Raw genomic sequence first — 21,346 nt, 5'->3', positions numbered from 1 at the left:
TCAGGCTCTGACTCTCAGAAATTGGCAGATGCCCTCGGAGTGGCCCAGTGACTTTAATGCTTGTTCAACTCCCCAGAGTGAGGCTCTCAATTGGTTCCTGGCCATAGAAAACTTTATTTCTGCTAAGTTCAGCCATTAACTTCAAAAGGTGTATTAAAATATTTTATCCAGCATTGTTAGATGTTCGATTCCAGGATATCCAATTGGCCATATAGATTACATCATTGAAAGTCTCAAGTATGCAGTTTTTTGAAGAAGGGCACATGGATCCTGTATTCCCTCAAGTCTTACATGCTTCTAACGACCAGCTGTTGTCCTTAAGCCTGAAGGATATCTGGCTGGGTTTCAGATTCTTATGTTTCAGTCTCTTTACCTCAGAGATTTGTGGACATTGTTCCACTGTTGTCTAGCTGTTATGAGAGGAAAAGTCTGAGGCCAGCCTAATTAATTTCCCCTGGCACTTACTTGCTTTTATTCTGCCTGGAAACTTGTCAGATTCTTTCTTCATATTTGAAGTTCAGTAACTTCACCAAGACGTAGTCTAGTGTTGATTGTTCTATGACAAAATTTACTGCTGTGGTCTGAATGTTTGTGTCCCCTCAGAATTCATATGCTAAATCTTGAAGCCCAGTGTGATAGTGTCAGGAGGTGGGGCCTTCGGGAGGTGATTAGATCATGAGGGTGGAGTCTTCATGAATGGGATTAGAGCTGGCTTGCCCTCTTCCACCATCTGAGGATACAAGAAGTCTGCAATCCTGTAGAAGGGCCCTCACCTGACCTTGCTGACACCCTGATCTCAGATTTCCAGGTGCCAGAACTGTAGGAAATGTTTCTGTCATCTATAGGCCACCCAGTCTATGTTATTTTTGTTATAGTAGACCGAAAGGACTAAGGTAAATACAATATCCTCTTTTGATCTTAAGATTTTTTTTTTTTAATTTCAAGGACATTTTTTGTTGCCTTGAACATCTTCTCTGTTGCCTTTTGTCCTATTATCTTACTCACAGACTATAATTATGGGTATGTTGTATCCTTTCTTCTTCCATAACTATTATCTTCTCCATAACTTTTAAAATCTTTGTTCTTTTCGATTCCATGTTGTGATTTTTCTCAAAATTTTTCCTCTGACCCCGATTCTTCTTAAGTTGGGTTTGTTATTGTTCCAGATACGGCTTGTTTGTTCTCACTCTTTCCTACTCTTCCACAGTCTCCTCTGGGTTTCAGGAGGTAGAAGCTTGAACACTGCATTCTGGTTAGGTTCTGCCAGTGGGAAGCACTGGTAGAGATTAAAGGTGGGCAGAAGGCAGAAGTCATTTTTTCCACCTCTGGCTGTAGGGATTGCAGGAGACTGTGCATGTTAGCTGCTTTGGGATCACCAGCCATGGTGGTGGAGTGGCTTCTGTTCAGAGCCAGTAATGGTGCTTCCACTGATCAACAGTGAGTGTGGCCCATGGGCTCCAGCTCTGGGTTACATTCCCATCTTCTGTTTGTTTTCCCAGCCTTTTCAACACTTTGTAACAAATTGCCTGAATTATTTCCTTCCCAGCTTTAACTATATATCTAGATTGATTTCAGTTTTCCTAACTCAGTGCTGACTGCTACAATTATCATCATCATCCCTTTGCTTCTTATGTGGCTCTCACCTCTGAAACAGTTTATTTTCTCTTGCATTTCTTTTCTCAGCTCTGCCAGCTCAATTTTCATCTTCTGTGTCTTCTTTTTCTTTAAATCTTCGCATCTCTTCTTTGAGCTCTCTGTCTTTTTTTTTTTTTTAATTAATTTATTTATTTGGCTGTGTTGGGTCTTAGTTGCGGCATGGGGGATCTTTCGTTGTGGCTCACGGGCTGTTTGCTGCAGCGTGCAGGCTTCTCTCTAGTTGTGGCGCGTGGGCTCTAGAGAATGCAGGCTCAGTAGTTGTGGCACGTAGGCTCTCTAGTTGTGGCAAATGGGCTCCAGAGCGGGCGGGTTCAGTAGTTGCAACACGTGGGCTTAGTTGCCCTGCAGCACGTGGGATCTTAGTTCCCCGACCAGGGATTGAACTCTCATCCCCTGCACTGGAAGGTGGATTCTTAACACTGGACCACCAGGGACGTCCCTCTTTTTGACATTTTGAGAGATAACTATTGGGTCTCCATTCTTGATGTGTTCTTTGTGTAATTTCTGTTGCAACAAGGGTCCTGTAACTGCCTTATTTTTCTGGGCCCCCCTCCCATCTTTTTGTTTTATAGTTTCTAGTCATAGGTCCCTATAGCACAATGGTTCTCAAACTTTGACATGCATCAAAATCACCTGGAGGGATTGTTAAAACAGATTCATGGGTTTCCCCCTGCCCCCCCAACCCCGAGTTTCTGATTCAATAGATCTGGCGTTGGGCTAGGGAATTTGCATTTCTAACAAGTTCTCAGATGAGGAGGAGGTTGCTGTTCCAGGGACCACACTTTGAGAACTATTGTTACTATAGATGCTGTCGGTGTTCTGCCCAGATCCCTTTTCCACATCAGTGCATCCATCTGACAGCTGCTGTGAGTGTTGGCTGCTAATGGTTCAAAGTGTCTTTTCTCCTGAGAATTGCTCTAAGTGACAGGAGCTACAATGCCTGAGAGGTCATGTTCCCCTGAGGGTGGCCCATGGCCAATGACTGATGGATGTGAGAGCACAAAGGCCTGGTCCCTTGCCTCCAAGTTGGAGAGCATACCTCTCTGGTGTCATTCATGCTCCAGAGCTCCCTATGGCATCAGGCTGAGGCCAGACTTCAGCTGAAGCCATCTTTGATTAACTTTCTCCCCTGACCTATTCTGCTTCTGGAGAGCACTCCCTCAGTAAATCACTCTTACAACCATTCCTCTCTAAAGCTCTGTTTCTAGAGACCCTGACCTAAAGTAATCCTCTTCTGGGTCTTTTCTGATTGTTCTTTTTTAATAGGGCTTGTTATTTGCTGAAACATAATATAGAAAGAGGAACTGTAAGCTAAGGCAATCTGCAACTTTGATTTAGATTGGTTGTCTTGAATACTCTCGTTATTTCCTTTGCAATAGGGCTCATAGAGCCAAGGTGAGCTGCCTTCTCACCACCTGCTCTGGACTTAATGTGCCCTCCCCCCACCCCCATTCATATGTTGAAGCCCTAAGCCCCAATGTGACTGTATTTGGAGATAGGACTCATTCAAGATTAAATGAGTTCATGGGGGGGGGGGTGGGGGGAGGCTGATACGATAGGATTAGTCATTATAAGAAGAGACACCAGAGGGACTTCCGTGGTGGTCCAGTAGTTGAGAATCCGCCTTCCAATGCAGGGGACGCAGGTTTGATTCCTGGTCTGGGAACTAAGATCCCGCATGCCGCAACCACTGAGCACGTGGGTCACAACTGGAGAACCCACATGCTGCAACTACAGAGCCCACATGCTCTGGAGCCCGGGCACCACAACTACAGAGCCCACGTGCTCTGGAGCCTGCGCGCCACAGCTGGAGAGGCTGTGCACTGCAACTACTGAGCCTGCACCACAACGGGAGAGAAGACCACATGCCACAATGAAAGATCCTGCAATGAAGACCTCACGTGCCACAACTGAGACTCGATGCAGCCAAAAAGAAAATAAATAAATATTAAAAATGATACCAGAAAGTGCTCTCTTTCCTCTCTCTTCCTCCCTCCTTCCCTCCCTCCCTCCCTCTGCATTTGCACAAAGAAGAGGGAGCACACAGCACATATGCGCACACAGCAAGATAGTGGCCATCTACAAGCCAGGAAGGGACATCTCACGAGAAATCCACCATGCTGACACCCTGATCTTAGACTTTCAGCCTCCAGAACTGTGAGAAAATAAAGGTGTGTTAAGCTGCTCAGTCTATGGTATTTTTTACCGCAGCCCGAGCTATCTAAGATGCCTTCCTTCACCATGCGTTACCTCCAGCAGCCTCTGCTGGTATATCTTGGCTGGTTCCTCCTTCAGCTCCACCTCCTCCACCATTTTGAATGATTAACCCTGTGGAGACATTCTCCATCCTCCTGAAGCTGCCTACAGACCAAGATCTCTTCAATCTAATCAAAGGATTGTTGGATAAACCTTTCAGAACTGTGGCACGTTTAAGAAAGTGTCTAGCTCTGGGAGAGCATGTCAAGTCTCATCTTCCTCCTTCACTGAATCCTGATTTCACAGTACTTAGTGAGTATGCTTCCCAGTTAGAGGTTGTAACTACTTCCTTGAAGAGAAAACTTTTTTCTTCCTCTTTATAATCTTTTTTGTTGTGAATGACTTTTGAGGAAGAGGGTGGAGTAAAAATCCCTTTACCATCTTTAACCAGAAGTAACCATTCTATATTTATATATGATTTATATCCCATTATAAAATATGATATATGATGTCTGTATATATCATACTTACTAATGTATGGATGCAGAGTCGTCTCCAGATTCCCATTTTATAAACAGCATTGCTAGACATCTTTGTCCATTTGTCACTTATCTGATTAGTTTATTAGAATAGATTCCTAGAAATGGAATTTCTGTGTCAAAGGCTGTACACATGTTTAAAACTTTGATGCACTCTGCCACATATTAGTTTTTAGAAGGTTTGTTACCGGGGTCAAGCTACAAAGGGCTGTTGGAATATCACCTAGAAGGGGAAGGTCCCAAAAGATGCCTCACACAGAGAGGCATTCTTGAGATATAACTCACAGCACAGTGCTTTTTGAAAAAGTCTGTATAAGTAAGTGATAGACACAATTTTCATCTGTATAATATTTCTTTGCCTTGCTTGAGTACATGGTTAAAAAGTTATTAGATTTTTACTTTTTTATCCAATCCTTTAAATAAATACTGATTGGTTAACTTTATGCAAGGCATTGTGACAGGCACTGGCCCACAGTAAGTGATCCAAACATGTATATATTATTAGCTAGCTTTATTAAAAACACCTCAAGGATTTTACAGTATAAAGAGATATAGACATGCAAATAAATGAACAAAGTTCATTTAGTCAACAAATATTTATTGAAAATCTGCTATGTGCCAGGCACTTTTCTACGTCCTGAGGATACAGTCATGATCAAAAGCAACAAAACTCCCTGCCCTGTGGAACTTACATTCTAGTGAAGCAGAGAGACAATAAACATGATACACAGGATAAGTAAGACAAAATAGATAGTGATGAGCAGGGCTGTCCCTAAAAGGGTATGGAAGCCAAGGGCAATTCATTCATTTGAGCCCCCAACCCAAGATATTCACGCTTGAAAGGAGGCTGCACTGCCCTCTTTCATAGTGTGCTTGGGATATCATTAACGAAAAAAGAATCTAAGTTGAATTTTAGAGGTAGTGAGAAAAGAGGAATAAGGTACAAGAACCCTTGAAGCACAGGATACAGGCTGGCTACCTCAGCTGCCTAAACCCATGGGCAGGGGGGCAGGGTTGGGGGTGGGAGTCTGGTGGTGAGGGTAGGGAGGCTCCGTAATTTGTGAGGAAGGCCTCACTGAGAAGAAGATTTTGAGTAAGGATCTGAAATAAATGAGGAAGCTAACTGTATAGATACCTAAGGAAAGAACTTTCCAGGCAGAGGAAACAGCAAATTCAAAGGTCTGAATCAGGAGTTCCCTGGTGGTCCAGTGGTAAAGAATCCGCCTTCCAATGCAGGAGAAGCAGGTTCGATCCCTGGTCAGGGAACTAAGATCCCACATGCCGCGGGGCAGCTAAGCCCGTGCGCCACAACTACTAAGCTCGCGCGCCTCAGCCAGAGAGCCCCACGCCTCAAACTACAGAGCCCACTAGCTCTGGAGCCTGTGTGCCACAACTAGAGAGAGAAAACCCACATGCCACAACTAGAGAGAGAAAACCCACATGCCACAACTAGAGAGAAGCCTGTGCGCCGCAACAATGATCCCGCATGCCGCAACTAAGACCCGACGCAGCCAAAAAAATAAATTAAAAAACCCCCCAAAAAACACAAAGGTCTGAATGGCAGTCAGGAGTTGGTGGGCAGGTGGAGACAAGGCCAAAGGAGGGGGATAGAAGCAAGCCAACTGGGGACAAATGAGACTTTAAAAAGATGATGGGTTCAGCAGTGAAAAACAAAAGGTAAAGCCACATATTATTGTATCTATTGCTTGAGACTTAGAGTGGTTTTATCAAGTGAAAATGAGTTTTTAAAGCCTAGGAAAATGAAGGTGAAAGGATGCTGTTTTCAAATATCATAATGTGGTATTACAAGCACTGCACTGAGAACTTCTTCTCTGCATTCACAGAAGAGAGAGACAGAGAAAAAGACTTAAAGATAATTTACTAGGCTTGTGCCAAAGAGATCAATCAGATAACCTCTGGAAATCCCTTCCAGCAATCTGTAAGCCTAACACAGTGTTTCTTTCTTTTTGTTATTTATTTTTTTTAACATCTTTATTGGAGTATAATTGCTTTACAATGGTGTGTTAGTTTCTGCTGTATAACAAAGTGAATCAGCTGTATGTATACAGATATCCCCATATCTCCTCCCTCTTCGATCTCCCTCCCACCCTCCCTATCCCACCCCTCTAGATGGTCACAGAGCACTGAGTTGACCCCCCTGTGCTATGTGGCTGCTTCCCACTAGCTAGCTATTTTACATTTGGTAGTGTATATAAGTCCATGCCACTCTCTCACTTTGTCCCAGCTTACCCTTCCCCGTCCCTGTGTCCTCAAGTTCATTCTCTATGTCTGTATCTTTATTCCTGTCCTGCCCCTAGGTTCTTCATAACCTTTTTTTTTTTTTTTTTTAGATTCCATATGTATGTGTTAGCATACGGCATTTGTTTTTCTCTTTCTTACTTCACTCTGTATGACAGACTCTAGGTCCATCCACCTCACTACAAATCACTCAATTTTGTTTCTTTTTATGGCTGAGTAATATTCCATTGTATATATGTGCCACATCTTCTTTATCCATTCATCTGTCGATGGACACTTAGATTGCTTCCATGTCCTGGCCATTGTAAATAGAGCTGCAATGAACATTGTGGTACATGACTCTTTCTGAATTATGGTTTTCTCAGGGTATACGCCCAGTAGTGGGATTGCTGGGTCATATGGTAGTTCTATTTTTAGTTTTTTAAGGAACCTCCATACTGTTCTCCATAGTGGCTGTATCAATTTACATTCCCACCAACAGTGCAAGAGGGTTCCTTTTTCTCCACACCCTCTCCAGCATTTATTGTTTGTAGATTTTTGGATGATGGCCATTCTGACTGGTGTGAGGCGATACCTCATTGTAGTTTTGATCTGCATTTCTCTAATGATTAGTGATGTTGAGCATGCTTTCATGTGTTTGTTGGCAATCTGGATATCTTCTTTGGAGAAATGTCTATTTAGGTCTTCTGCCCATTTTTGGATTGGGTTGTTTGTTTTTTTGATATTGAGCTGCATGAGCTGCTTGTATATTTTGGAGATTAATCCTTTGTCAGTTGCTTCGTTTGAAAGTATTTTCTCCCATTCTGAGGGCTGTCTTTTCGTCTTGTTTATGGTTTCCTTTGCTGTGCAAAATCTTTTAAGTTTCATTAGGTCCCATTTGTTTGTTTTTATTTCCATTTCTCTAGGAGGTAGGTCAAAAAGGATCTTGCTGTGATTTATGTCATAGAGTGTTCTGCCTATGTTTTCCTCTAAGAGTTTTCTAGTGTCTGGCCTTACATTTAGGTCTTTAATCCATTTTGAGTTTATTTTTGTGTATGGTGTTAGGGAGTGTTCTAATTTCATTCTTTTACCTGTAGCTGTCCAGTTTTCCCAGCACCACTTATTGAAGAGGCTGTCTTTTCTCCACTGTATATTCTTGCCTCCTTTATCAAAGATAAGGTGACCATATGTGCGTGGATTTATCTCTTGGCTTTCTATCCTGTTCCATTGACCTATATTCCTGTTTTTGTGCCTGTACCATACTGTCTTTATTACTGTAGCTTTGTAGTATAGTCTGAAGTCCGGGAGCCTGATTCCTCCAGCTCCGTTTTTCTTTCTCAAGATTGCTTTGTCTATTCGGGGTCTTTTGTGTTTCCATACAAATTAACACAGTGTTTCTTAAACGAAGAATTACTGACATTCCGGTTTAGGAAGTTGGCAAAAGGAAAATCCTCAGTGTTTGATTTTATTGAACATGAACACAATTGCTCTAAGTCCCCTTCCTTTTCAAAAACCTTAAATGGCTCCAGCATTACAGGAAAATATCTGAAAGCATTAAAGGCTCTTTCTGATCTGGCTGCAATGTCTGGTTTTAGTCTTCTCCTTTGCCCTAGTCAGACGTATGTATTCATCACTCCCTAAATACATTTTATGAGAGTACTCACCTTCATATCTTTGACGGCACCAACGTTACTCTTGAAGTACCTTTTCTACTCTCCTCCACTTATTTAAAACTTACCTTTCTGAGAGTAAGTAAATTTGTGCAACAAATCTTGTTAAGCAAATTATCAGAAAGTATCAAAAGCCTTGTAACTGTTCCTTACTTTGACTAATTCCCTTCTGGGAATCTCTTCTAAAAAACTCATCTGAGGGACTTCCTTGCTGGTTCAGTGGTTAAGGCTCTGTGCTTCCATTGCAGGGGGTGTGGGTTCAATCCCTGGTTGGGGAACTAATATCCCTCATGCCGCAGCACGGCCAAAAAAAAAAAAAAAAAATCATCTGAGGGGTAGGCAAAGATTCATGCACAGAGATCTCCTCCGTAGCATTTATTGTTATTTGTCTATTATGAAGAATTTCAAGCATACATTAAAGTAGAAAGACTAGCACAATGAAGCCCCATATATCCATAACCTAGATTCAACAATTTATTGTTATATTTACTTCAATGAACACTTTTTCCTTTAAAAAATATTCAAGTATTTTAAAGCAAATCCCAGATACCATGTTATTTTACCCTACATACTTCTAAATGCATCTCTGAAAAATATGGGCCTTTTCTTAGATAAGCTTAATGCCAATATCACACTTAGCAAAATGAACAATAAAACCCAGTCCATAAGCAGATTTCCCCAATTATCTTTAAAATGTCTTTTTTTCAGTTGGTTTGCTCAAATCAGAAACCAAATAAAATCCACACATGGCATGTGTTTTTGGGGGCTCTTACATCTCTCTGAATCTAGAGTGGATCCCCTTCCTTAATTAATTAGCATTTTTTTTTTTTTTAAAGGAGAAATGTGTAGATATCATAGAATCAGGTCAGGGTATTCTTTTTTTTTTTTAATTTATAAATTTATTTATTTATTTATTTTTGGCTGTGTTGGGTCTTCGTTTCTGTGCAAGGGCTTTCTCTAGTTGCGGCAAGCGGGGGCCACTCTTCATCGCCATGCACCGGCCTCTATCGCGGCCTCTCTTGTTGTGGAGCACAGGCTCCAGACGCGTAGGCTCAGTAGTTGTGGCTCACGGGTTTAGTTGCTCTGCGGCATGTGGGATCTTCCCAGACCAGGGCTCGAACCCGTGTCCCCTGCATTGGCAGGCAGATTCTCAACCACTGCGCTACCAGGGAAGCCCCTAATTAGCATTTTTCATGCCACTGACTTGCTGAAGAAACCAGGTCACTTGTCCTGTAGGATAAGCCATATTCTAGATTTGTCTGTATATCAGCCAGGATAGGCCAGGTTATGCCGGGGTAACAAGCAGCTCCAAAATATGTGACTTGGGAATTCCCCAGTGGTCCAGTGGTTAGGACTCTGCACTTCCACTGCAGGGGGCCCAGGTTTGATCCCTGGTTGGGGAACTAAGATCCCGCACATGGCCAAAACACACACACAAACAAAAAAACAATGAAGCTTTATTTCTCCTTCTATGTGTGCCTCAGATTGACTGGGACCTCTGCTACCTGTTATCACTAGTCTCACTCCCAGACCTAGAATGATGAAGTAGTTACTGTGGAGAATATCATTGCTGGTCATTGTGGGAGAGAGAAAAGAGCTTTGAAGGGTCTCTTGAACGCAATTAAATGCTCAGCCTAGAATTCAACTACCCTTCATCTCATTGGCCAGAATTGGTCACATGGCCCTACCCAAACAAAGAAGGCCAGGAAGTATATCTTACCATGGGCAGAGAAGGCACAGATCTGGGCATTTCAGTGAGCTGCATTAATGGCTACAAGTCTATTTGCTTCTTTGTGGTGTCATTTTACTTGTTCCTCTCTCTCTTGAACTTCCTGAAAGTGAAAGATAACTCTAGAATTTGATTTGATTCAGGCTCAGTAATTTTGGCAAGTGCACTTCATAGGTTGGTCTATGTGCTTCATATTGCATCATATCAGGAGGCACCATGTTTAATTGTAGTAGATTCTAGCAGTAGTGGCCACCACTCCCTCCCTACTCCCAATTTAGTCGCACCTCCTTACATCCATGCCCTTGGGTAGACCCCTCTTGTTCTGACTCTGGGCTTGGCCATATAACATGATTTGGGAAACAGGACAATAGCAAATATGATACAAGCAGAGACTCAAAGTGTTGGCACTTTGTGGCTGTCCCTCTTTTGCTACTTTTTAGAATGCTGAGACTGGTAAGAAAGTATCATGTGATAACAAGAAAGCTGGCAAATCCAAAATTTGTAGGGTTGGTCAGTGACCCAGGGAAGAGCTGATGTTGCAATACAAGTCTGAAGGCCCATCTGCTGGCAGAATTCTTTCTTGCCCAGGGGAGGTCAGTCTTTGTTCTACTAAGGTCTTCAACTGATGGACGAGGCCCACCCACATTATGGAGGGCAGTCTGCTTTACACAATGTCCACCAATGTTACTGTCATCTAAAAGATACCTACACAGAAGCATCCAGAATAATGTCTGAACAAATATCTGGGCACTGTGACCCAGTCAGTATGATACATAAAATTAACTATCACATATAAATTTCACTAAGACTGTGTTGTGGCTTGAACTGCATCTTCAAAAAGATATGATGAAATCTTAACCCCTGGTACCTGTGAATGCAACCTTACTTGGAAACAGGGTCATTGCAGATGTAATTAGTTAAGAAGAGATAATACTGGAGTAGGGTGCACCTTTAATTCAATATGACAGTGTCCTTATAAGAAGAGGAGAAGACACAGAATATGCATTGAGGGACGATGATGTGAAGAAACACAGAAAGAATGCCATATGACGATGGAGGCTGAAACTGGGGCTATGGTGCCACAAGTCAAGGAATGCCAAGGACTGCCAGAAACACCAGAAGCTAAGAGAAAGGCATGGAACATATTCTCCCTCAGAACTCTGGTAGGAACAAACCCTGCCAATACCTTGATTTCCAACTTCCAGCCTCCAGAACTGTGAGAGAACAGATTTCTATTGTTTTAAGCTACCAAGTTTGTGGTACTTTATTACAGCAGCTGTAAGAAACTAACATAGACTGCATAGATAAAATACTATATTCTAATGCCATTTTTTTCCTGTGGGTTTATTTTATCAATTGTAATAGAGTTAGGTTCATGCATTTGTTTTCAACATTTTGGAATTGCTTTTTAATTTTAACTTTTGGCTATATTAGTTATTTATGTTTTCAAATTCAAGTTGTATAATAAGATATATTCAGAGAAGTCTTATATCCCCACCCGAATCTGTCCTATCCTGTTCCTTACCTCCCCAAAATATAAAGAAAATCAAATAATATCAATAATGGTTGTCTCTGGGAAGTAAGATTATATGTTTCCTAACTCTTCTCTGAGGTCTTGAAATCAAAACAAAGAGAAAAAAATAAAATGATTTGTCCTACAGGGCCCAGTTCAAGTTCCATGAGCTCAAAGAAACCATCCCATAAATACTTTCTCGTTTTTGAACTCATACATTGTTTACTTTCCATATTGCTCCCTTAGCCCTTTGCATCAATCAATCAATAAATTTAAAAATTAATGCAGTGATATCTGAAGGGTACTATGTTAGATGCTGTGGGGACACAATGTATTACCAGTTGTTTTCATGTATAGTCACGTCCTTGATTAAGCTGTATACCGAAGCAAAAGCTTTCTTATGACCTACATGGTGGCCGTCACTGCTGTCTGATGAACCAAATTCCTACAAAATGTTGAAGAGAAAATAAATAAAAACTGAAACAGATTGATACAAATCCCTTTAATAATAACAACTTCATGTTTAAATAAATATATTGTTAAAAAATAGTGCAAGAGTATTTTGTTATAATTATTAAGAAAGATTTGAGACTGCTATTCCCTCTGCAGAAACACTATGCACAGATGCAAAATGATCAAAGGCTGATACAATAATGAATCTCAAGTAAGTGGCGTGGCCATCACGTGCCTGTAGGGGAAAAATCAATACAGATGATTTAGAATTCTAGTTAACTGTTAAACAAGCAGTTAGCAGAAGAAAGTGTTTGATGCAAGAATAATATTCTAAATATATAATGATTTATAAGATATAATGTTCAGAAGAGAAGCCAGGCACATGTAACAGTACAGTTATTCTGATATGTAGCAGCCAAATATCAGCCTTGGTTTGAGGAAGAACATCAGGTGGAGCTAAAAATTGCACTGTACAATTCTGATTAATTTTTTTTAATTAATTTATTTTATTTATTTATTTTTGGCTGCTTTGGGTCTTTGTTGCTGCGCATGGGCTTTCTCTAGTTGCGGCGAGCGGGGGCTACTCTTTGTTGCAGTGCGCAGGCTTCTCATTGCGGTGGTTTCTCTTGTTGCGGAACACGGGCTCTAGGCACACGGGCTTCAGTAGCTGTGGCACAAGGGCTCAGTAGTTGTGGCTCGCGGGCTCTAGAGTGCAGGCTCAATAATTGTGGCACACAGGCTTAGTTGCTCCGTGGCATGTGGGATCTTCCCGGATCAGGGCTCGAACCTGTGTCCCCTGCACTGGCAGGTGGCTTCTTAACCACTATGCCACCAGGGAAGCCCTGATTAATTTTTTTAAAGTGTTTTTCTGAAGTATTTTTCATAATTAAGAGATTTCATTTGTTGGATGATGCCTCAGAATACACTACGCTGAATATTACTATACTTTTACATTTATATAAAAATGTAAAAAAATGTCTCTGAAAAGCAATTTGGCAGTATATATAAGAAGCTATAAATATGTCTATACCCATGGACCCAGTAATTCCATTCCTTGAAATTTAATTTTAGAAAATAATTAAAAAGGTGAACATTGTGGTAGCAGGAACAGGCATAAGATGTCCCCTGTAGTATTAGTTATAATGACAGAGAGAGGAAAAAGGAAATCAGTTAACATCTGTCTATCTGCATACACTTAATTTTAAAATTATAATTATGAAGCTTTTGATACAATATTAAATTTTTAAAAGATACAAATTTTTTCATACATACTATTATAACTATGTAATGCATCTGGTTAACAACTAGAAGAAAATAAGTATAGTAAAAGCTGTTGTGACAGGGTACTAAACTTTGGGTGATTTACAGCCTTCCATTCCCCCTCACTTTTCTCCAAATGCTCTATGATGCTGCATCCCTCCCTGATCCACAGTGAGTCCTGAAACAAAATACTCAGCAGAGGCTTACTAACCATAACCCATTAATAAATATGGAGAAAAATAGGAAGGTACAATTCAGTCTAATTAATCATTTTTCTGCTCCCCACCGGCCTCCCCAGTCATTGGGCACACTTAGGTGGTAGAGAAGATAATTAACAGGATTCAAAAACTCCTACAGAAGCATTTGAAACACCGATTTCATAGCAGCTGCCAGTAAGTTGTGAAGAAGGAAACCTAATGGACAAGGTACTCTTTAACCCTTATTTAGAGACACCTTAGTTAAATAAACACTACCACCTAAAAAACACATATTCACAGTTGTTTGGCTTTTTGTGTTTGTCTAAAACCAGGGCCTGACAAACTAGCAGGAACAGAGAAACTCCTGATGAGGCAGCAGCTTCCTCATCAACGGGCATTCATTCCACTTGACAAGCAAAGCCCAATGGAATGTTGTTGGAAAATGCTGGTTCTCTTTTCACCTCATCTCTCTTTGGCTTATTTGTTGCTGATCCTATGCTCCAGTTCCCTTATCTGAATCTCCCTTGTCCTTTCATGCTTAAATTAACATCCGATTTTGGCACCTCAACCTTTTTTGATTCCTATTCTATAAGGCCTACAGAATCAAATGAAAGGAAAGCAAGTACATACTTCAAAATAAATGAATAAACAAAATAAAACAAAAACAAGTGAATTCTGTTCTATCCTTGCTGTCATATTATTATTATGCTGTCATATATTATTGAGAATAACCTTCTCTATTGGTTGATGAGACACAGAACCTATAATATTATGAGGGTATTTATTAACTTTATGACTATGGAGATAGGTTTAAAATTTAAATACGTTGTGCTGGCTAAAGATAATGTTTATCTCTTCAAAGTATATTTACTTACTATAATTTCTTCATTTTGAAGCTGCCCCTCTGTATGTACCAGATCTAAAACACAAATTCAACAGAATTGAGGTAGGGCTCAAAATGCATGAGGACATATTGAAATTTATATTCAGCAACACATGATATCTGGTAAACTATAGTCAGACCAGATTTACCAGTGTTTTGGGGTTAAAATTCAATATAAAAATAGAGATATTTGATATAAAAGGTATGAAAGATAAACTATGAGCTATAAAACATCTCTAGTGAGTATAAATAAAAGTAAATGTAAATGTAAATTACAGTAAAGGAATATAAAGTGAAGAATTGATAAAATGTGAAAGTCCTTTTTAAGGATCAAGTTACTACGAGTAATTGCAGGCTTGAAAGGAGCCATCTTACCATTCTCATGTGTACTGACTAGGGCTCAGCTTCTCACAATGAATTTTCACTGTGATGCTGAGTTACGCCACACATGAATTGATCTTTTCTGGTGTCCAGCTATAGAAAACCTTTACTTGTTTAATTTTAGGACAGATTAACTTATCTGGTCATGAGTTAATCACATCAAACATTCTTCTGGAAACATGAAATATTTAATTGATATAATAATGTCAACATTATTTAGAAATTAATTTTGTTTGTATCAAAATAGTGTACATAATTTTAAAAGGCATGTAGTACAAAAAAGGGAAGTTTCTGGGAAGTAAGATTATGTATGACTTTCTTTCTGTTTCCTAACCTTTCTCTGAGGTAATGAAAAATAGTAAGTCCCTGCTTGACCCCTTTTCCTCCAGTCCTGCTCCCTAAAGGTAAATGTTTTCAACACTTTAAGCTGTTTTTCCTGGAATTATGTTTTATACTCCTTTTCTTGATTTATCAATTTTTTACTGACTTTATATTATGGTAGGTAAAATTTATGTCTCTTGGACCAATATCCTCTTCCTCCCCCTCCTGCAAATTTTCCCTCCTACCATCCTCTCAGTTTTGAAATCAATACTTGATGGTTATACTATTATCTATATAAACATTATTTACTGCTGAAATAAGTAATAAATTGTGACACATTTTCTTTCTTAGACAACTCCTCCTCTACTAGAAGTTAATGATAACCTCTTCTTTCATTTGCTTTTCATTTTTTTAAATTATGAAAAATTGGAAAATCTCAAACATACATAAAAAGGACAGGCTATAACTCCTATATATACCCATAATCTTGAATTTGCAATTACTAACATTTCACCATACTTGATTTATCTAATTTTTTTTGCTAAAGTATTTTAGAGAAAGTCTAAGACATCATGACATTTTACCTTTAAATATTTGGTTATCTATCTCTAAATAAGAATATTTTCTTATATAACTACAATGCCATTATCATATTACAATAAAAAAATGCTTTAATATAATACCCAGTCCATATTCAAATTTCCCCATTGTCCCCCTAAATGTCTTTTTATAGTCGGTTTATTCAAATCAGAATTAAGTCTCTTTTAATCTTGAACTGCTTTCTCTCCCACACACACATTTTTTTCCCCACACCACTGACTTATTGAAGACACCAGGTCAGTTGTCCTGTAAAATGTCCCACATTTTCTCATATTGCCTTCTCGTCGTTTCATTTAATTTGTTCTCTATCCCCTTTTCCTATAGATTGGAATTAGAGCTAAAGGCTTCATTATATTGAGGTTTTAAGGCCTTCATCGTAAGTCTGGTGATTTTTGGCTTCTGTTACTCACGAATAGATCATTTGAAAAATGTGCATGAGCCAGACTCATTGACTACTGGACTTTGATAGGGTAACCAGGAATGAGCTAGCCTGTGTCAGTATCCATAGATCTTCTGGGACCATTCAGTTTCTCCAAAGATGAATCCTCCAATCTGGCTGGGGCTATATTCCTGGTTGCTGAACAGAGCACAGGAAGGAGGCTGGAGTTCCCACCACTCAATATGTAGGCTTCCACTTAAATCCCTTGTTTTCCACTCTGTGTCTCACTCACTCTCTTTACTATGCCTGGTCTCCCTGAGTCCTGAGCCTCAACATTCAATGTTCCTAGTCACCTCTTGGGGGTGGTTTGTGGGAGGAAAGACTGGTCACTAGCTTTATAGGGTAGGAGAAGGTACCTAGGATCCTTTTTAATATATATATACATATATATACTTTGTATATAGATGTTCAACTAATCACCTTTGTTTTCTGGACCATGCCTCACTCACACTTTCCATGGTAACTTTGCCTTCAAGTTCTAGACCTTTCTGGGATTCTGTTGGATAAACTGGTTTGCTTCTCAGTTGATATTCTCCTCGGCAGGTACTTAGGTTATACTCTATTCTGCTACAGAAGTTACTACTCCTTCATCTGCTTCCTCTCTTCCATAATATATATTGATCTCTCACATCTGTTTTGGTTTCTTGGCTTTTTGTTTGTTTTTATTTTTTGCCCTTGTAGGTTTATGCCTCTTTTTATTCCTTCATTATTATTTTCATGGTATTTTGGGAAGGAACAGAGATAGACATATGAAGGCAATATGCTGTTTTTAACTAGAGGCTACCAATTCTGTTGATGATATTTAAATAGTACCATTAATCAGGAAGGACGGAAAGATGAAAAACTAATATTTATGTTTGTCTACCATATGCCAGACACTGTGTTCTCAAAAACTTTAAATAGTAGGTATCATCTCCATTTTTTCAGATAAGGATACTGAAACTCAGAAAAATTAAGTAACATGTTAACAATTACATAACCAGTAAGTGAAGAAGTATCTTTGTATTCAAACCTGGGTTTTCTAGGCTCTAAATATGTCACAAGAATCATTCAAGTCATGTTTATTCACCAAAATGCAGCCCAGTTGGAAATACAGAGTAAAGGACAATTCTCTACTTCCTCATGATCAGAACCACATTGGCGAAACAGCACATACCTCTTTCAATCCACTGCTCAAAATCAACTGGCTCTTTAGAAGTGCTCTTTTCAATCCTCAAGGTCCGCACTGACATTGTAAATAAACAAAATAAAGTGTTAATTATCTACCTAATTCTATGTTGCTGTCCCTATATTGCTTTTTTTCCTTTGTCTGAGACCGTCAGGCGTTGGTGGGACTGCACAAAGTACTGCGATCAGGAACAACATGTTCTGAAAATCACTCACTCACTCTGTTTTTTCCATAAGTCCCTATGGTAAAATCCAGACTGTGTAACTGTAATCTTACAAGTGTTTGCAAGAATACAACACAAAGCTAGTAGGGTCTTTCTGCATTTGGAATCATCTAGTTTTCGGGGGTTTTTTTTGTACACTGGTAAATAATACCATTAGTGGTCTTGATCATAAAACTTTATGGAGAAACTACTATGAGTCAGACATATTCATTGACTCTTGACTTCACTCTTAGGAGAATGGTATTATTAACTTACTTTACTGACGAGGAAACAGGCTTAAAGAAATCAAGCAACTTAGAGAAGTCAGGTGAAATGTTCAATGATATAGAGCTAGTAAGTGCCAGACTGGAATTCAGACTTTAGGTCTGACTCCAGAGCCTTCACAATTAATGACAGAAGACAGAATGCAGTCATCTTCCTTCTGCACTGGTTTTTTTCCTTTACCCCTAAACCAGTTCCCTTCACCCCAAATCCATTCTTCCCCTTCTCTGTTCTGTGCCCTGCGGGGAGGACCCCGGGGACTGCTTCACCTGGACTCACTTGCCCACTGACTACTGGTTGGATTTGGCCAACTGGAGGCACTGGAAGGAAATTGAAGAGCAGTGGGGAAGTGACATCAGGTTGTATTTCCTCCGCGCCCTTCCCATTTCAGTGCCGTGTCTGACAGTTGTTATGTCCGTTCATGGTTACAGCTCCTGTTGGGCAGGCTCTTATGCATGGGCTCCAGCACTCACTGGGCTCCACCAATACTAGTTCCTTCCCTTGGTCCAGGGGAGGTAATGGCTTACTGCTGTAGCCACTTTCTGGGTGTCTCACCATCCCTAGTTTGTTCCCTTAACCCAGGCCATAATTCTGTAAGTAGTCCCATCAATAAGGTCTCTTCATTTGAGTCATCTGGGATATATCCTGTTTCCTGCCATGATTTTGTCTGACATACTTTATCCTTAAATAAACAAAAGACAGGATTAGGATGATGTTCCAGTGGGAGATAGTCTTCCTAAATCCCTCAGAAAATGCCATTATTAATAGAAGAATCAAAATTAGCAAATGCAAATAATCAGGGTTATCAGATTTTCAGAAATAATTTGACAGAGAACCCCTAGCCAAAAGAATCTGGAATAAAGATGTCAAGAAACCTAGTGTTCTGACAAGCTGGCTTCTTATATTCATAACACGGTCTTTTGCCAAAGGCTTTCACGTAGTAAATTGCATGGAAATTATGATGTCCTTTGGAAGGGTTTCAAATTTGCAGTTTCAGAGAGGCTAACTGTGTTCAAGGCAGTTAACCCATACTCCCCACCCATCAACCCCAGCAATAAAACTGGATTCCATGCGGTAAAAAAAAATTAGTGTTTTGCCAAAAGTGTACATATGTGCCTTCTGCCTATGGAAAATCTGAAAGATGATGAAAATTAATGAAATGAAGTGAAATGAAAATATCATGCTTACCAAAGTAACTCTGGATTAAAAGCCTTTCAATCCTTACATGTTTGTGAAAACAAATAATGAACTCTTGGGGAAACATTCCTGTGGTAGTCCAAAATGTTTCTGGATTTCTATTGTTAATTTTAAAGAAAAAGAGAAAGGAATAGCCAAATGTTTAGAAATGTTTAATCACAAAATTCTAGTGAATAACTATTTAAAAAAATAAACGACCACTGGATTCTTGCAACCCCTTTCTTTCTTTTTTTTTCTTTTTTTAATATTTATTTATTTATTTGGCTGCACCGGGTCTTAGTTGTGGCACATGGGATCTTTATTTGTGGCATGCGGGATCTAGTTCCCTGACCAGGGATCGAACCTGGGCCTCCTGCGTTGGGAGCGCAGAGTCTTAACCACTGGACCACCAGGGAAGTCCCACAACCCCTTTCTAACTGTTCATTCTGCCTCTAATCTCTCCCCAACTTTAATAATTCTTTACTACTACCAGATATATTTTTTAAAAAATGGAACTGATGTCACTCTTGTGTAAAAGCAGTGACCCCTTATTGCCTATGAATCTAAACTCCTCAGTATGGCATTTTATGACCCTGTACAATCTGGTCCCATCATTAAGTATATCGTCCCCCATCATGATATCATCTCTCATTATTGTAGTCACGTTGGACCAATTAAAATTCTGCAAACACGTCATGTAGGCTCATGCCTCTGTGCCTTAGTCCATGAGGTTCTCTTGACCTAAAAAGCCCTTCTTCCCGTGCAAAAGTTTATTCACTTTTTGGTCACATCTCTCCAACCCCAACAAATCACAATAACTTTCTCCCTCCTTTGCACTCACCTCACACACAGCATCCATTTTTACATTAGCACTTTTCTCTTGTGTTTTTATTGCTCCAGCTACACCCTCTTTAAGTCCAGCCACTTTCTCTTAGTCACCTTTATATCCCCAGCAACAATCACAATGGCTGACCCACAGCAGATACACAACAGATGTTTGTTGAAAAAAATTAAAACATGCACTCAATGTGGGTCATATACTATGTAAAATTACATATATACCTAGACACACACACACATATATAGTACTGACTACAGAAATAATCACTTCTATTTTAATTATATAAGGTTTTTCTTTCTTTTTTGGAGGTAAAATTTACCTACAGTGGAATTTCTCTTAAGTGTGCAATTCAAAGTTTTGATAAATGTATATGCTTATGTAACCAATATCACAAGGTAACCAATACCCTAATCAAGATAAAGAACATTTCCATCACTCTAGAAACTTCCCTTCTCTTCCCTCCAAACAACCTCCCTTATGCAACCACTGCTCTGATTCCTATCACCATAGACTATGCTATAGCTTGTTTTTTATTTTTTTAAAATTAATTAATTAATTTATTTATTTTTGGCTGTGTTGGGTCTTTGTTTCTGTGCGAGGGCTTTCTCTAGTTGTGGCAAGCGGGGGCCACCCTTCATTGCGGTGCGTGGGCCTCTCACAATCGCGGCCTCTCTTGTTGCGGAGCACAGGCTCCAGATGCGCAGGCTCAGTAGTTGTGGCACACTGGCTTAGTTGCTCTGCAGCATGTGGGATCTTCCTGGACCAGGGCTCAAACCCGTGTCCCCTGCATTGGCAGGAGGATTCTCAACCACTATGCCACCAGGGAAGCCCTTAATTGTGTCTTTCAATGAGTATTAGTTTTATTTTTGGTGAAGTCCAGTTTTATTACTCTTTTCTTTTATGCTTAGTAATTTTTGTACCTGCCTTCCTTCCTTCCTCCCTCCCTCCCTCTCTTTATTTTTGGCTGCGTTGGGTCTTCGTTGCTGTGCATGGTCTTTCTCTAGGTGCGGCGAGCAGGGGCTACTCTTCATTGCAGTGCGCGGGCTTCTCACTGAGGTGGCTTCTCTTGTTGTGGAGCATGGGCTCTAGGTGTGTGGGCTTCAGTAGTTGTGGCACAAGGGCTCACTAGCTGTGGCTCGTGGGCTCTAGAGGGCAGGCTCAGCAGTTGTGGCACATGGGCTTAGTTGCTCCACGGCATGTGGGATCTTCCCGGACCAGGGCTCGAACCCATGTCCCCTGCATTGGCAGGAGGATTCTTAACCACTGCACCATCAGGGAAACCCTGTGTCTTTATTAAGAAATCTTTGCTACTTCATTGTCACAAAAGTACTTTCTTAGATTTTCTTTTAGAAACTTAATTATTTTAGCTTTGAATTGAGTTCTATTATCCATATTGAATTAATTTTTGTGTTTAGTATGAGGTAGGGGTTGAGGTTTATTTTTATCCACATGTTTATTCAGTCGTTCCAGCAGCACACGTTAAAAAGACTTCCCTGGTGCCGCAGTGGTTAAGAATCTGCCTGCTAATGCAGGGGACACGGGTTTGATCCCTGGTCCAGATAGATCCCACATGCTGCAGAGCAACTAAGCCCATGCACCACA

The 21,346-nt window shown here is 40.1% G+C and overlaps 1 protein-coding gene across 21 annotated transcripts in view; it reads right to left on the bottom strand.

Moving 5' to 3' along the window:
* Window positions 1-5,811: 5,811 nt before the first annotated feature.
* Window positions 5,812-21,346, bottom strand: part of IFT25 (intraflagellar transport 25) — a 41,383-nt gene continuing 25,848 nt past the window's right edge. For 17 of the 21 annotated variants that reach the window (XM_082359514.1, XM_082359519.1, XM_082359523.1 and 14 more), the window contains 4 exons: window positions 18,916-19,022; window positions 17,232-17,300; window positions 14,327-14,370; window positions 12,236-13,119 (listed from right to left, as the gene is read on the bottom strand). In XM_082359514.1, the coding sequence (XP_082215640.1) occupies window positions 12,949-13,119; window positions 14,327-14,370; window positions 17,232-17,300; window positions 18,916-19,022 (391 nt within the window). In that variant the 3' untranslated portion in view covers window positions 12,236-12,948. The other 4 variants (XM_082359521.1, XM_082359516.1, XM_082359515.1 and 1 more) reach the window with 3 other exon arrangements.

The sequence above is a fragment of the Balaenoptera borealis genome (genome assembly GCF_965194805.1).
Source record: "Balaenoptera borealis genome assembly, chromosome: 1".
In the NCBI taxonomy this organism is placed as follows: Eukaryota; Metazoa; Chordata; class Mammalia; order Artiodactyla; family Balaenopteridae; genus Balaenoptera; species Balaenoptera borealis.
This window is presented reverse-complemented; position numbering and strand designations above follow the sequence as displayed.